The following is a 15,036-nucleotide window of genomic DNA, read 5'->3' on the forward strand; positions in this document are numbered from 1 at the left end:
AGTACACAAGTCTGTTTTTAACAGCAACCGGACAGCAGGCTGTTAACCCTTTTTCATCTGCTCTGGCTGCAGGTGGGAGGAAGAGCGGTACACAGATGGGGTGAAATGGAAGTTTCTGGAACACAAAGGTCCAGTTTTTGCCCCTCCCTATGAACCTCTTCCCGGTAATGTCAAATTCTACTATGACGGTAAGATTGGACTTTCAAATTTTTTTTAATGGCTACTCCACCTCTGCATAGCAGAAAGTCAGCTGCAAGCCAGGCTCTAAGGAATGAGTCAGCAAGAGTTTGCAGCTGGAGTTTGAAATAAAAGCGAGGTTTTGGTTTGCTCTTATTTGGAACAGCAGATCGAATGAATCCACACGTTTTGTGTCCTTCTGGCCTGAACCCCTGTGCCATTACTTTCAAAATTTGAATGGCCTCATCTGGCCCTAAAAAGGCTTTCATATTGCTTGTTCACATCCAGTCATCCTGATAGAAAAGGCTAGTAAAGGAGTATGACGGATTTCATTTCATACTCGCCTCGTTGTACAGAATAGGTCTTTGCAGCCACAACTGCAGACTCTCTGGGGTAGAGAAGTATTGTTTTCCATTGGCACTTCCCTGATGAAGCTGTTCCCTTTTCCACAGGGAAAACCATGAAGCTGAGTTCTCAGGCAGAGGAAGTGGCCACCTTTTTTGCCAAAATGTTGGACCATGAATACACTACCAAGGATATCTTCCGGAAAAATTTCTTCAAGGACTGGCGTAAGGTATAGGGAATGCTTTGCCTTTTACGCCCTTTGGAAAGGTGTTTTGTGCCCAGAAATGGAGTGCAAATGGAGATTGGGGAAAGTTTCTGACTGGGAGTGTTCCACCCTCCCTCCCTGCATGCATCCTTCCCAGCGGGGAGGAATTTTCTCCAGAAATCTTTTTGTTTTTCAAGGAAGTGTGTTAAGTCTTCCAACATAACATTCAAGGTTAAAATGTTTCGTCTTTTAAAATGGGTAAAAAGGATGAGAAGTGGCTGTTCTACACTTGCTTTGTGCCTAAAGCGCACAAATTGTATTTTTACAGGAATGCGTTTGCCTTTCTCAAAATTGAAAAGCCACTGTGTGTGTAGCACAGGGGAGGTTAATGTTTAAAATGTAATCGGTATTCCAGCTCCTTAGTGTTTTAGTAACTAATTACTCCCCAGTACTGTCCGTCTTCACATACGTTGTAATTATATACATTCATTTTGTATATCACAGTTGTTGAACAGGTATTGACCTTTGCAGTAAGTGGCAATTATAAAGAGGGAAAAGCTGAATGACTGAGCATCATTTTCAGTCTTCTTGTGTTCCATTATTTTCAAGTGGTGAAGTTGGGTGGTGATGTGAGGTCACGTCGGTTGTCGTCGCTGACAGCGGCCAGGTTAATTTTCGGTGGCTTAAACGAAAGAGTAATTGGATCTTTCTCTCTGTGCCCCAGGAAATGACGCCTGAGGAGAAGTCCATTATCACTGACCTGAATAAGTGCAATTTCACAGAGATGCACGAGTACTTCAAGGCTCAGTCTGAGGCCAAGAAACAGATGACTAAAGAAGAGAAGCAGGTGCGTAGGCTACCCAGTGTGCACGCCTGGCTCCACATGTGCGAGTGTTCAGTGTGGAGACGGGCAATGTAGCTGGGTTTTTCCAGGTGAGCTTCGGTACATCAGGGAGTAGGAATCCAAAGGAACGTGCTTCTACGCTTAAGCTGGTTAAAAAACTGAACGTTTTTTTATCAAATGGGGTGGAGAGGGCAGCTTTAAATAACTGAGAGCCCAACAAATGTGTCTTTTAAAGGGATGTTATTTGAAAATATTGAAACTCAGAATGAGGACTGATTGTAGGGTAGGAGAAGCCCCTCTTGTCTCCATGTAGACAAACCTTATCTGAAAATATTGAAACGCAGCCTGTTGGATTGATTTGCAGAGGCATCATATCACTTCCCACGTGCTGAGGAATTTCACGCTGCGGCCTTCAGCTGGCAGTGTTGTGGGTGCTGGTTTTCGGGACACAGAAGATAGTCTTCGGCACGCTGGTGTTCGTACCCATACTGCCAAGTGCAGAACAGGCTCTCTTGTGCCTTTCAAGGCTCGTGCTTTGATAGGGACGATGAATTAAAGAGTAACCATGTTTGGTTTTGAAAGTTGGAGAACCTTGCGCTTTTACTAGGAAAAATAGTTCTGTTGCCTTTACGGGCTATTGTAAAGTCCTCGAATGTGTAAAACAACCTTGGATACATCAAGAGAATTGCAACATGACAAGACCTTTTAGAGCATAGTGGGGGAAGTGCTGACGAAAAATACATCCAAGTCATGGCAAGTGACTTCTCTTGTAGCAAATCAAAGAGGAGAATGAGCGAATCCTGCAGGAGTACGGCTACTGTGTGATGGACAACCATAAGGAGCGCATCGCCAACTTCCGCATCGAGCCCCCGGGGCTGTTTCGGGGCCGAGGGGACCACCCCAAGATGGGCATGCTGAAGAGGCGCATCCGGCCGGAGGACATCATCATCAACTGCAGCAAGTGAGTGCTCACGTGTGTGTGTGTGACCAGGTGCTGGGGGGAGCTGCAGTGACTGTACAGCACCCAGGGAATGTTAGCTAGCCTGGAATATCCAGGTATGAAGTCTGATTCTGCTCCCACTGTATAATCGGCTAGGTTTTAGAGGCAAACTAAAGAACTGTCTTCTTGATTTTCTGTTTCGTACAAACATTTAGCTGTTGTCAAATGATAGTTAATATTATCGACGGAGATTTTTTGGAACAGTACAAACTTGGCTTCCAGTTGATTAACAGTTCCCCACCCCCCCCAGTGTACGAGACCCAGATTTTATTTTCTTTTTATGTGCTTTGCTGATTAGGTGCTATAGCTATAGACAGTGCTTTAGATAATGAGATATTGTTAGTTTTTTAAGATCAAAGGGTTTCCAAAACTCCAATCTGGGTTTTTCATAGCAGCAGAAACGCCTTTGGCTTTATTCTGCCTAAAACTGCAATGGAGATTCTACAGGACACCCGTGCTCCATTCCCAGCATCGTTGGATACTGGCCTTTGTTTATGGAGCTTTCTACTTCTGGGATCTGTACTGCTGAGGGGGGTCGTCGAGTACTGCTGCTAGTGTGGTTATGTCTTTACGGCACTGTACTTGTGGTGTCGTAGTAGGGCTTTATTGTGGGAGTCCTTTGCTTTAAAAAACTTGAAGGGAATGCCATTTGTGGAGGGGCAGGCAGGCAGAGGGGGAAATGTTTTGCTTGGGATTTGGTGATGAATTTGAAACGTGGTGAAAAGCGAAAATGTTATAACTTATCAAGTGGCTCAGGTTTACGTTAGACTGCAGTTAGTCTGTGCCTTCAGAGGAGCAATTTTATAGGTCTGCATCTTGACCTGTAGTACCTGACAAAAGACGGCATGGAGGTTTTTGTTGGTCTATCAGCAATAAAATAATACTTTCCTGGGAGGTAATCAAGCCCATGTCAACTGCTTTAGTTCTGCTGACCAATGCATTACCAAGCCTTTCAAACTTTCAAAATTCTTATTAAAAGAATTAAAAGAATATTTTAACTTTAGAGTGTTATATTTCCGCACATGGTGCATTTAAGGCGGCAGTGCAAGGTTAACTCTAGGAGCTACCTCCAATTCGTGCCTCTTTGTCTCCAGGGACTCCAAAGTTCCCAAGCCGCCTCCCGGTACCAAGTGGAAGGAGGTGCGTCATGACAACAAGGTGACGTGGCTGGTATCCTGGACGGAGAACATTCAGGGCTCAATCAAGTACATCATGCTGAACCCCAGCTCCAGGATCAAGGTACATTGGAAAGTCATGGCTTGTGGCTTTGATGCAATACAGAATTCGAACTGTTCTGCTTTTAGTGCTAGTTTGTATTTCTAGGAATTTGGACTTGCGTCTGAATTTGTGCAGTAGGGCTTTTTTAAAAGCTGTCAAGTTACGTCCAAGAAACGCACAAACGTACAGATGTCAATAGGGGAAACAGCTGATTTGCATTGGAGAGGTCCGAAGCAGCCGTTCCTCCAAGTAGGTGCTGCTGTGTCCGTGTGGACACATGCCTCTCGGGGCCATGCTCCCCGTTAGAGCGCTGGAATGCTCAGGTGCCTGTCCCCTCTGCTCCCTCAGGGAGAGAAGGACTGGCAGAAGTACGAGACGGCGCGGAGGTTGAAGAAGTGTGTGGACCGGATTCGGAACCAGTACCGGGAGGATTGGAAGTCCAAGGAGATGAAAATCCGTCAGAGAGCCGTTGCCCTCTACTTTATAGACAAGGTGAGCACATTTATCATCCAAACTGTATTCTGAGGTTAGCTCTAACTACATACTTTTTACACTGGAGCCGCCCACAGACGAAAGACAAAGGGAATTTGCACAGGAAGCTTCTCTTCCCGATTCAGGAACTTTGGCACTTCTGAAAGTCATAATCATGGGTTTTCAAGATTGGCTTGCGAAGTCCAGCAGGTTTCATTCTACAGCCATGTGGAGAAATCTTGCTGTCGCCTTGTAGATAGATGCAGCCTTGTTTTTTCACTGCGAGCCCAGGTATAGAGGAACCGTTTGGCAGCGAAGATTTACAGTTCGCTAACATCTTGGCCTGCCAAGGAGAATATTTCAGGTTATTAGCGTGTCCCCACAGTTCGACACTCACTGAGATACGTGTGAAAGGAAAGGGATTTGAAATACCACGACGGACCAATTGTCATGGGGAAAACGTCCTTTTCTGGATTGAATCTGTCCTGATTGGGTGGTGGTACATCCGCAGACTTCTTCCTTTTTGCGGACGTGCCAAGGCCAACACCCATCAAACCATCAATACTCTTGCCTGTCTCTGGCACGCAGGCGCACTGCGAGTCTCTCTGCAGTGCAGGGCTTTAACGAGCGCCTTTCTCCGTCCCAGCTGGCGCTGAGAGCAGGTAACGAGAAGGAGGAGGGGGAGACGGCGGACACGGTGGGCTGCTGCTCCTTGAGAGTGGAGCACATCAAGCTGCACCCCGAGCTGGATGGCCAGGAATTTATGGTGGAGTTCGACTTCCTGGGAAAGGACTCCATCCGCTACTACAACAAGGTTCCTGTGGAGAAGAGGGTAAGAGAGGGGGGAGCTTGTTTTCCACTCCTAAACTGCTCCTGAAGCGTGACGCTGCCAGTGTAAATCTTTAGGCTTGAGACCAGGAGGGAAATGTTTTTCATTCATTTGGTGAAGAATTCATCGATGGCTGCAGTAGACCGTTGGCTGCCCTAGTACTAATGTATTATTTATACAAGGGAAACCTCATAGTAATGTTAGAATTAATGCAATAGTAGAGTTAACACTAATTAGACAGTTATAGCAGTAGAGGTAAAAAAAATTGAGTGAAAGACACAGGAGCACCACAACAAAAGATACTTGAAACTTCGTTTTTGTCTCCTAGGGTTTGGGAAGTGCAGGATTGAGGTGAGGGCATATTGTAAGAGTACGGAAAGTTATTGATTGTGTGCTTCAGTTGTATAGCCGAGTTGCAGGCAATTCAATACTTTCTAACTTCCTGGTACGTGGGTGGGAAATGGCAGGTGTAACCTGTCAATTGTTTTCTATATCCTCGTAAGGTGAGCTTTAAGAACGGTTGACGTCAGTGCCTTGGGAGCTCCCTTTTCACGTTATCAGTCTCTTCTGACGTACGTGGTGGTGCCTACGGGTATTTTTGAATGGCTGTGAGGAATTCCCAGAGGGCAGTGGAAAGGAGCTGGCTCCCTCTTGTGGGCTGTGTTGCTCACTGCGGCCAGCTCCCTTGGCCTCATCTTCACAGATGCAGTAGATTCACTACAGACATTTGCTAAACGAGAGAATAATTTTGATCTTGTCTGTAGAGCCACAGTTGACTACACAGTGGTGGTAGTAAGTTTTGTTTGGTTACTGAGTGCAGTACAGAATTTCTGAATTATTTCCCTTTTAGGTCTTCAAGAATCTGCAGCTCTTCATGGAGAACAAGCAACCTGAAGATGACCTCTTTGACCGTCTCAATGTAAGGAGGTATCCATGTATAAAACGGTCTAGTCTCTTTGTGTGAGGGTGTCCCATGCACACATAGCTACTGAAAGCATTTTCCTTGGAGTGTAATTGTAACAGATGTTGCAGTAAAATAACTTGGCACTAGAAACTGTCGCCAAAGTGAATGCTATCACTGATTTTCACCAAAGGAAGATAACATGATTGGTATAAACCGTGAAGTGCATATAACTGGTATTCAATATAATATGGTGATCGCGTGATTATTTTTTGTTTAGTACAGGCTTGCAAATTATTGCTTTCCTCTAAAGCCTTAGATTGTGGTTCTCCACACTAATGTCTTAAAAGGCTGCAGGATCTAGTGGTTTACTTCACAGTCTGGAGTCACCATTTGGCCTCTCCAGCACTGGTGCGGGAGCATGGTTCCTGTGCGTAGAGACAAGGTGCTCAATAGAGCATTAATTTGTGGGTTTTCCACCCCAGAGTCAGCAGTTTTATGGTCTTCTTTTATCCTAGACCTCCATTCTGAACAAGCACCTTCAGGAGCTGATGGACGGACTCACAGCCAAAGTGTTCCGTACCTATAACGCTTCCATCACTCTGCAGCAGCAGCTCAAGGAGCTCACGACTCGTAAGTCTGACTCGGCCTTCTTCCTCCGGGGTTTTCAGCCAAGTCAGCTGGTGAGAGCTGACCAGGAGCAGCACTCCGTGTGGTGTACCTACTACTGTATTGCTGTGGTGGAGGTATTTTCAAAAGCACGACTACAGAGGTTTGGATCCCCCAGTTTGTTCTGACTTGAAGAGCATGATGACCTGCTGAAAGTGCCCAGGGCTTCCCCAGCAGTGCACGCAGCGGGCTGAGAGCCACCTGGATTGGGTTATAATAATAATAATAATTGCTTACACTTATATAGCGCTTTTCTGGACACTCCACTCAAAGCGCTTTACAGGTAATGGGGACTCCCCTCCACCACCACCACCAATGTGCAGCATCCACCTGATGGGACGGCAGCCATAGTGCGCCAGAACGCTCACCACACATCAGCTATCAGTGGGGAGGAGAGCAGAGTAATGTAGCCAATTCATAGAGGGGGATTATTAGGAGGCCATGATTAGTAAGGGCCAATTGGAAATTTGGCCAGGACACCGGGGTTACACCCCTACTCTTTTCGAGAAGAGCCCTGGGATTTTTAATGACTACAGAGAGTCAGGACCTCGGTTTTACGTCTCATCCGAAGGACGGCGCCTGTTTACAGTATAGTGTCCCCATCACTATACTGGGGCATTAGGACCCACATGGACCACAGGGTGAGCGCCCCCTGCTGGCCCCACTAACACCTCTTCCAGCAGCAACCTTAGTTTTTCCCAGGAGGTCTCCCATCCAGGTACTGACCAGGCTCACACCTGCTTAGCTTCAGTGGGTTGCCAGTTGTGAGTTGCAGGGTGATATGGCTGCTGGCTAACTTGGGTTAACTTGTGTCCGGCAGGGTCACGACCTGCATTGGCCCCTGGGCCTTGACAGGTGCTTGATGGGGGAGCTGCCCTGCTCTTCCTGCTGCTGTGAACTCTTCTGTAAGGCCCTGTGGAGCTTGCAGTCTGTCAAGTCACAAAAGGCTCTGATATTCGGGGGGTGTATTGGACAGGTACATAGGTTGTGGATCGATAATTTCAGCTCCACTTAGTGGTCCCAAATGGACAGTGTAGACAAAAAGGCAACTTAGATTTCTCAATAGTTCAAACAAGGTTCACGCTATGAGGTTGGTAGGTCATTGAAGTTGTGCTTCAGTTTATCCAAGTTGCAGGCAATTCAATACTTTCCAACATCCTGATACTTCTGTGAGGAATTTGCTTCTTGAGGAAGTGTCAGAATACAGCTTTCCTTGAAATTATCAGTTGGATTCCTCACCACAAGAAGCTTCAGTCCTAACAGGCTCTTTTTGTTTGTTTTTTAGCTGATGAAAACATCCCTGCTAAGATCCTATCCTACAACCGAGCTAACAGGGCCGTGGCTATCCTATGTAACCATCAAAGAGCGCCACCCAAAACCTTTGAGAAGTCCATGCAGAACCTGCAGTCAAAGGTACAGAGAGGGGATTTGAAGCTGGTTCCAGTGGGGTGATAGTTGTGTGTTTCTCCTGAAAGATGAGCCAGTAGCATGATTAAAATGTCTGTGTTTGTATTTAGAACGCATTGTGCACTCCAGGTGGGTCTGGCAGTGTGCAATTAAAAAGGCCATTAACTTCACAACCAGTCCTGCTTCAGAAAAAGAAACAAAGTGTTACTGAATGAGATGTATTTTCATAGGGACAGTAAACTGTAGACCAAGGTAATGTGATCTTTATCCTTTCTGTCACCTTCTTCACTGAAAGTTGTTATGCTGCAGGGTGCATGTGGACCACTGAGATGACAAGTTTCAGAAGGCTATGTTTTAGGGTGGCCAGCCAAGTCTTTCATGAGTTTGCAGAACACCCATTTTGAATGGGTGACTATTTAAAGTACACCTTGGTGTGTAGGTTTGGGGTGGCAAGTGTTTGCTATTTCAAGAGCTGATTATTCTCTCCTTTAAACACATTATCATAGCAAATATGCATCTCTACATTCCACCCCTTTGTCCCTTGATTTTCAGTCTTCATGATTTAGTACTTTTGGTAGGTGAAGAGAATTCAAATTTTAACTCCTTACCACGAAGGCAGTCGCCTTTTCTGCTAAATGTGGTGTTAATTGTGCAGGTGTGTCACCATCTGTAGAACCAAAATGTCCACATCTAACTAGAAGGACATAAAATAGTTCACTCCACAGCAGCAGGTGTAAAATGCATGAGATATTGAACTGAGAGAAGAGTAACTAAATGTAATGCTTTCAAAATTAAGTCTCTGATTCACACTGTTAGATGCTTTTCTTGACCATCGATGGTGCACACTATGGAATGAAAATCAAAGGGAAAGAACAGGAGTAAGCTTGTATTTAATACACTTTTACATTACCACATTGTTTTAATTGTTTTAGCATGTTTAATGACAGAATAATCATAAATCCCCTTTAAGAAGCTTTTGCCTCTTCATGTTTTGCTGCTGGTGTCAGCATTCCTAATGTGGACTAACTTGAAGTTCTAGTCACATGATGAACACTAAAACTCTTCTTAATCTGACAGATTCCTGGAATGGCATTCTCTATTCCAGATTTAGCCGGGGGTTACATTACGGACAGATGTAAATAAGTCAATTTAACGTTCCTATATTTGTATGGTATTGAACTACTAGCATGATCTAAAGTGAACCAGAAGGCCTAATAGTCCTCATTACTTGAAGTGAAACCTGCTGACTTGGCGCCAACTGGCCATTCCTCACAGATCACATTCCTTCTTGCTCGTCACAGATTGATGCCAAGAAAGATCAGCTGTCTGATGCGCGGAGGGAACTGAAGAGTGCCAAGGCTGACGCCAAAGTACGGAGAGACGAGAAGTCCAAAAAGTGAGTATTCAAGCCGCAAGAAGCATCAGCAGGGCAGGCTGGTCAGTGGACCGGGGGAGTTCACCAGCTCTCCTGTTGTACTGTCTCTTCCTAAAGGGCTGTAGAGAGCAAGAAGAAAGCCGTTCAGAGAATAGAGGAGCAGTTAATGAAGCTTGAAGTTCAGGCAACGGACCGCGAGGAGAACAAGCAGATTGCTCTGGGCACATCCAAGCTCAACTACCTGGACCCACGCATCTCAGTAGCATGGTAAGAGGAAGCTAAGATCCTGTGTCTGAAACACTTCTATCTGGTGACAGATCTGCACAAAGGATCGCTTGCTGTCAGACAGGTAGTTCAGAGTTAAGGTTTAAGATTGAACTCTTTTTTTTTTTTTTCCTTGCTTTGTTTTCTGATTTGCAGAATTTGAAAGGTGTAGATCTGGCTAGACGCTATGGTGATTGAAAAGACACTCAAAATGATTTCTCGAGTGACACGTTTTTTTTTCAGTTCTGTGTTGGAGATCAAAGACCTGGAGTATATTTTTAATTTTAATGTAGCTTGTTACAGCATTAAATGGTTATTTTCATTGAAACAAGCTCTTATTTTACCATAATTCTAGTTGGGGGTGGGGGGGGGGGGGTTAAATCAAGTATTTCTCATTACATTTACAGGAAGGTATCTCATTATTTTAGATTTTGGCAGGAGAGAAAAGTTTGAGATGCCCTTTCTTAAGCAAAACTAACCTTTTGCCTGCTTTGTCTCAATTTTTCTGATTGTGTTTTTCCCGCGTTTACTTGCAGGTGTAAGAAGTGGGGTGTGCCCGTCGAGAAGATCTATAACAAGACTCAGCGGGAGAAGTTTGCCTGGGCCATCGACATGGCAGATGATGACTTTGAGTTTTAATCCCCTTTGCGGTTTTTATTCCGTTTTTAATTTGTTTTATAGCATAACTAATTCCACCACGCTGGTCATCCTGACAAGGAAAAGAGGACGGGGCAAAAAGGGAGAGAGGAAGGTGCAGGGATCACGGTAGGCCTTAGGGTCAGGGGTCAGGGGTCAGAGGGAGGGGGGATTCGGAGGTCAGCAGGAAGTGTCTTGGTTTAAAATCTGCAGCTGAAGACAACGTGAGCAGATCTGTCAGATCTCCTGTCCCCCTCCTTCCCTACCCCAAGACGCGATGCAGCGCACAATGACTTGACCCTTCACTAAAACTGGCTGATCCCTCAGCTGCGAGGTCACGACCTTGCAGCCTTTGAACTCTGTGGTCTTATAGCTACTGTATTAAAAAAAAGAAAAAAAATCATTCTGTTTATAGCCCTTGGACTTCTCAATAACTTCTATATTTTAATAGAAAAATCAAGGAATTCCTTAAGCTACACCTATGTCAACAATGAAAGAGTCCTTTTGGGTTGAAATAATTGTTTTTAATTGCTGACCACAAAAGCTGTGTGTGGATGGGAGAGCGTGTGATGTTTTAGTGTTAATTTTAACTGAACTTAGAACTGTGTGGACTTCAATCGGTGAAATTTAGCACGGATACTGGAGAAAACAGTTTCTTAACTATTTTACTCTTTTAGAAGACAGAATGTGAATTTTTTTTTCTTTTTCACAGTTTCTATCAGGGAATTTCTTTTGTTTTCAGTGTAAATGTGAACTTGTTTTTTATTTTGCAGTAGATAGCAATCCCCCAGTATCCCGAGTGTCCACATAGTTCTGAGTCCTGCATTTCGGTTTTAATTTTATTTCTGAAGACTGTTTTAAAAGGCTAAAGCAACAACTCCCTTATCTGTTACTTGAAGAAAAAACTATTTTATTGTATCGTAGGGTGGGCATGGATTTGTTTTTTTCCCCAAAAGGTCAGATAAAATATGTGAGGGATATCAACTTTGCCAAAAAAAAGTAATCTAGTGAGTTACAGTTTTAGGGCTTTTATTTTTTGTATTTGTGTAAAGATTGAAAAACTTTAAAGAAAATTTTAATGTGAATTTTCTTCATGAATTTTATTCTGGACCTTTTGTTTTTCTTTTTTGTTTTTAGAAAGCAGTGTTAGTGAAATTAGCCGCTTTTATTATTTTAATCTCTTACTGGCTTAACAACTTTTGTCTTAGCCTTCAATCATGTTTTTTTTTGCCTATTTTGTCAATGTAGGTTATTTAAAAATAAAATCCTACAACTTAAAGTCCTTCTTGTGTTTCTGTTTTGTATGTCGCACCAAACGCGAATGGGACAGAGTTGGGTGCTCTTGTCATGTCATGCAGTGAAGCCTAAAATGAGTAGAAGAATGCGCAAATTCTTGAATACTTGAAGTTTACAGGAAATGTATGAAGGGGTGTGGAATCCATCGTGAAATTGCAGCAGGTTCAGATCGTCAGCCTCCATCCTAACAATAATGGGGTAAAACTCAGTCTTTTAAATGATCTGGGAGTGTCCATAGTTTCCACAGAGGAAGCAACAAACAACTTTTTCATAGAAAATATGCTTGAATATTAACGACCAAACATGATTTAACAGTTGATGCTAGTGTGCATCAACTCAAAACCTCTGGGAATAACACCAGACAGGGGGAGTCAGTGTTGCTGGTTTTTCTCTAAATACCATCGTATAGGGTTACATACTTAGGCAGCCTGTTTTGGAAGTTGACGAGATCTTCAAAGAGCTCCCTTTATTATGCCAGCCGATGGACTGGCTGGGAAAGCTGATTGTATTGATGAACGTTTTAACATGGCAGGGCAAGTGTGCCCAATAGCAGATGCTCTGTGTGGTAAGTTTGAAAGACAGATTTCCTCTGGAGACATGATATGCTTTCTAAGGATCCTGTATGAAAATAGGTTAAAATATCGCGTTGTAGTTCAATCATTCCTACTTTTATTGTACCAATTCGTTTAATGCCTGCCTTGTAAAGCAGCAGGGATTGTGTTGTAAGCATCCACGGAACAAGATAAAACATTTCATTCTGAATCCGTAGGATATCTGCTGGAGAATCGACTGGCATGTGCATGTGCGATTATGTTTACACAAGTTTTATGACCTGTTGTAACTCCAACCTCTGAAGCCCATACGTGCACGTTCTTTGGTATGTTATGCTCAAGTCCGCTGAATATTTAAAGGCAAGGTAAAAGCTCCGTGACGTTGTCCCCCCAACTATAGACAGCACAAACCATGAAACCCACCTTATTCGTTAGTGCTACGTCTGCCGGTTTGTGCAGTTAAAAGTCGTGTTTGTGCGGCTTTCGTTTCTGAGATATAACGCCTTGGTTTTTCGCGGTCGTGACATCACTCAGCTCCCCTACAATGTCGTAGGAAAACCAAACCGGTCTCATTCGTTAGTGCTACGTTTGCTGCTTTCGTTCCCGAGATATAACGCCTTGTTTTTCCGGTGATCACCTGACCATGCACGGTGACTTTTACCTCCAGTGACCCCGTCTGCCGAGTTACAGCGCTCTGTTACAGTTTAGCTCGTACCCTTAACATTTTAAAGACAATCAATATCCATAAACATATGAGCCTCGTTACATGTGAATAATCCCAAGACATGACGCAAGACAAGTTTTAATGTATGTAAAATCACCGTGATTGTAAGATCTATGGTTTTTATTTTATAAGGCACGTTTTCCTTTTATTTCCCTACCGTGACACGCTGTTGCCAAATGCGTAACTGTGGGATACCATGGCGACAAGACCTCCGCAGCATGTCATAATAAGGGACCCCATGTATATCGCGGCAATGTATATAACGACTGGTGCCTTGCTTCCATGCCACCCTGGCACTGCTGTGGCAACAGAGGTCTCATATCAGGACAGGATATAGACAGATAGGACGTGTCGTGTCGCGATATATGGACTTTGTGTCGTGATATAGGTTCAGCATATCCTGTCAGGGTATGTCCTTTTGCAACATATGGACTCCATGTCGTGACATGGGGGCGGGGCATTTTGACGGGTATGTCATATCGCGATATAGGGCCTTTTATGTCGCGATATGGGGCAGGGCACTTTTGATGGAGTATGTCATATAGCGATATATGGGCTTCATGTCGCGACATGGGGGGTGGGCGTTTTCAGCTGGGCATGTCATATCGTGATATATGGCCTTTCATGTCGCGATATGGGGCGGGGCACTTTTGACGGAGTATGTCATATCGCGATATACGGGCTTCATGTCGCGACATGGGGGTGGGCGTTTTTCGCGGGGCATGCCATATCGCGATATATGGCCTTTCATATCGCGACATGGGCGCGGGGGCGTTTGTCATATCGCGATAAGTGTACTCAGTCTCGCGACATGGGAGTAGGTTTTTAATCGGGGAACGCCATATCGCGACATGTGGGCTCCATGTCGAGACATGGGGGCGGGGGCGTTTTATCCGGGTATGTCACATCGCGATTTATGGGCTTAATGTGGCGCCTTGACTGTTATGCGCCAGTCGTAATGGGTATCGTGATGTGATCGTGATGCGCACTTCTATCGTGACAGGTTATCGGAGTCGTGAACGCGCTGTGGATGCCATGACATTCTTTGTCTGCTATTCAGTTTTGACCTCAGTGCGCCTTGATCAATAATTGGAAACCAATGGATGTGTTACTGTATATCCAGCGTGCTCATACAGCACACACGGTACACACAGAACTTCCGCTGTGGCGCTTTACCCAATCAGTGTCGATTCTCACTCTTCACCCAATCGCTGCCCGGACTGTTCGGGGGTTTAGCCAATCACGGGGCTGAGAGCTGTTCAAGCTAGCAGCGCCTGCTGGATCGGCTTGTTTATAATAATAATAATAATAATAATTGCTTACACTTATATAGCGCTTTTTCTGGACACTCCACTCAAAGCGCTTTACAGGTAATGGGGACTCCCCTCCACCACCACCAATGTGCAGCCTCACCTGGATGATGCGACGGCAGCCATAGTGCGCCAGAACGCTCACCACACATGAGCTATCAGTGGGGAGGAGAGCAGAGTAATGTAGCCAATTACTGTCAATGAGAATCTGTTTTTAATTTTAATTGCTTTACTTATTTGCAAAATAACTACATCGGCTTATTTTTTAATGTCTTTATTGATTCACAATCTCCCGTACTCTTCGAAATAAATACATTTTTATTTGCAATATAACTGCTTTCTTTAATGAATTAATGGTATTTGAACAATTTTAATCGTATATTTAAGGTAGGGGAAACACCTTCTGCTTTTTACTTCAAAAATGATTAGAAATGTAAAGTCTGTGATCATTATATTATTATGCTCGTGCTTTCAATTTATTTTGTATTGTTAAATTATATCGATCTTGAAACTAATACCTAAAAATGTGAAAATGGGCTCTCGTGTTATACCAGCGGTGATTTGGAAATGGTCTCTTCACCAGTGAAAGGAGTATACAAGCAATACATTTTCGAGAACATGGTTAAAAAATTAAAAGAAAACACCAAACCCAATGAACTAAGATAGTAACTCCTCCCTAAATGTAAGACAGTTTATATTCGTGTAAAGGCTGCAAAGTCTGGGGTCAACTGATCAAAGATCACAACTGAATGATCTGGTGGTCGTGACTTTTATTTTGACAAATTGCCCCCATTGTTTTCATCACAATCAGGGG

At 44.1% G+C, this 15,036-nt stretch overlaps 1 protein-coding gene across 2 annotated transcripts in view; it reads left to right on the forward strand.

Moving 5' to 3' along the window:
- top1b (DNA topoisomerase Ib) overlaps positions 1–11,623 on the forward strand; it is a 30,206-nt gene extending 18,583 nt beyond the window's left edge. Inside the window, exons 9-21 of one of the 2 annotated variants that reach the window (XM_088608424.1) lie at positions 73–188; positions 630–751; positions 1,452–1,574; positions 2,345–2,532; positions 3,666–3,810; positions 4,138–4,281; positions 4,907–5,092; positions 5,940–6,008; positions 6,509–6,623; positions 7,945–8,072; positions 9,368–9,462; positions 9,559–9,708; positions 10,242–11,623. In XM_088608424.1, coding sequence (XP_088464550.1) covers positions 73–188; positions 630–751; positions 1,452–1,574; positions 2,345–2,532; positions 3,666–3,810; positions 4,138–4,281; positions 4,907–5,092; positions 5,940–6,008; positions 6,509–6,623; positions 7,945–8,072; positions 9,368–9,462; positions 9,559–9,708; positions 10,242–10,344 — 1,684 coding nt within the window. In that variant the 3' untranslated portion in view covers positions 10,345–11,623. Of the gene's footprint in view, positions 1–72; positions 189–629; positions 752–1,451; positions 1,575–2,344; positions 2,533–3,665; positions 3,811–4,137; positions 4,282–4,906; positions 5,093–5,939; positions 6,009–6,508; positions 6,624–7,944; positions 8,073–8,176; positions 8,319–9,367; positions 9,463–9,558; positions 9,709–10,241 lie in introns of those variants that run through there. The other variant, XM_088608425.1, reaches the window with a different exon arrangement.
- The last annotated feature ends 3,413 nt before the right edge of the window (positions 11,624–15,036 follow it).

Source organism: Lepisosteus platostomus, chromosome 15, assembly GCF_059453375.1.
Source record: "Lepisosteus platostomus isolate fLepPlt1 chromosome 15, fLepPlt1.hap1, whole genome shotgun sequence".
Lineage (NCBI taxonomy): Eukaryota > Metazoa > Chordata > Actinopteri > Semionotiformes > Lepisosteidae > Lepisosteus > Lepisosteus platostomus.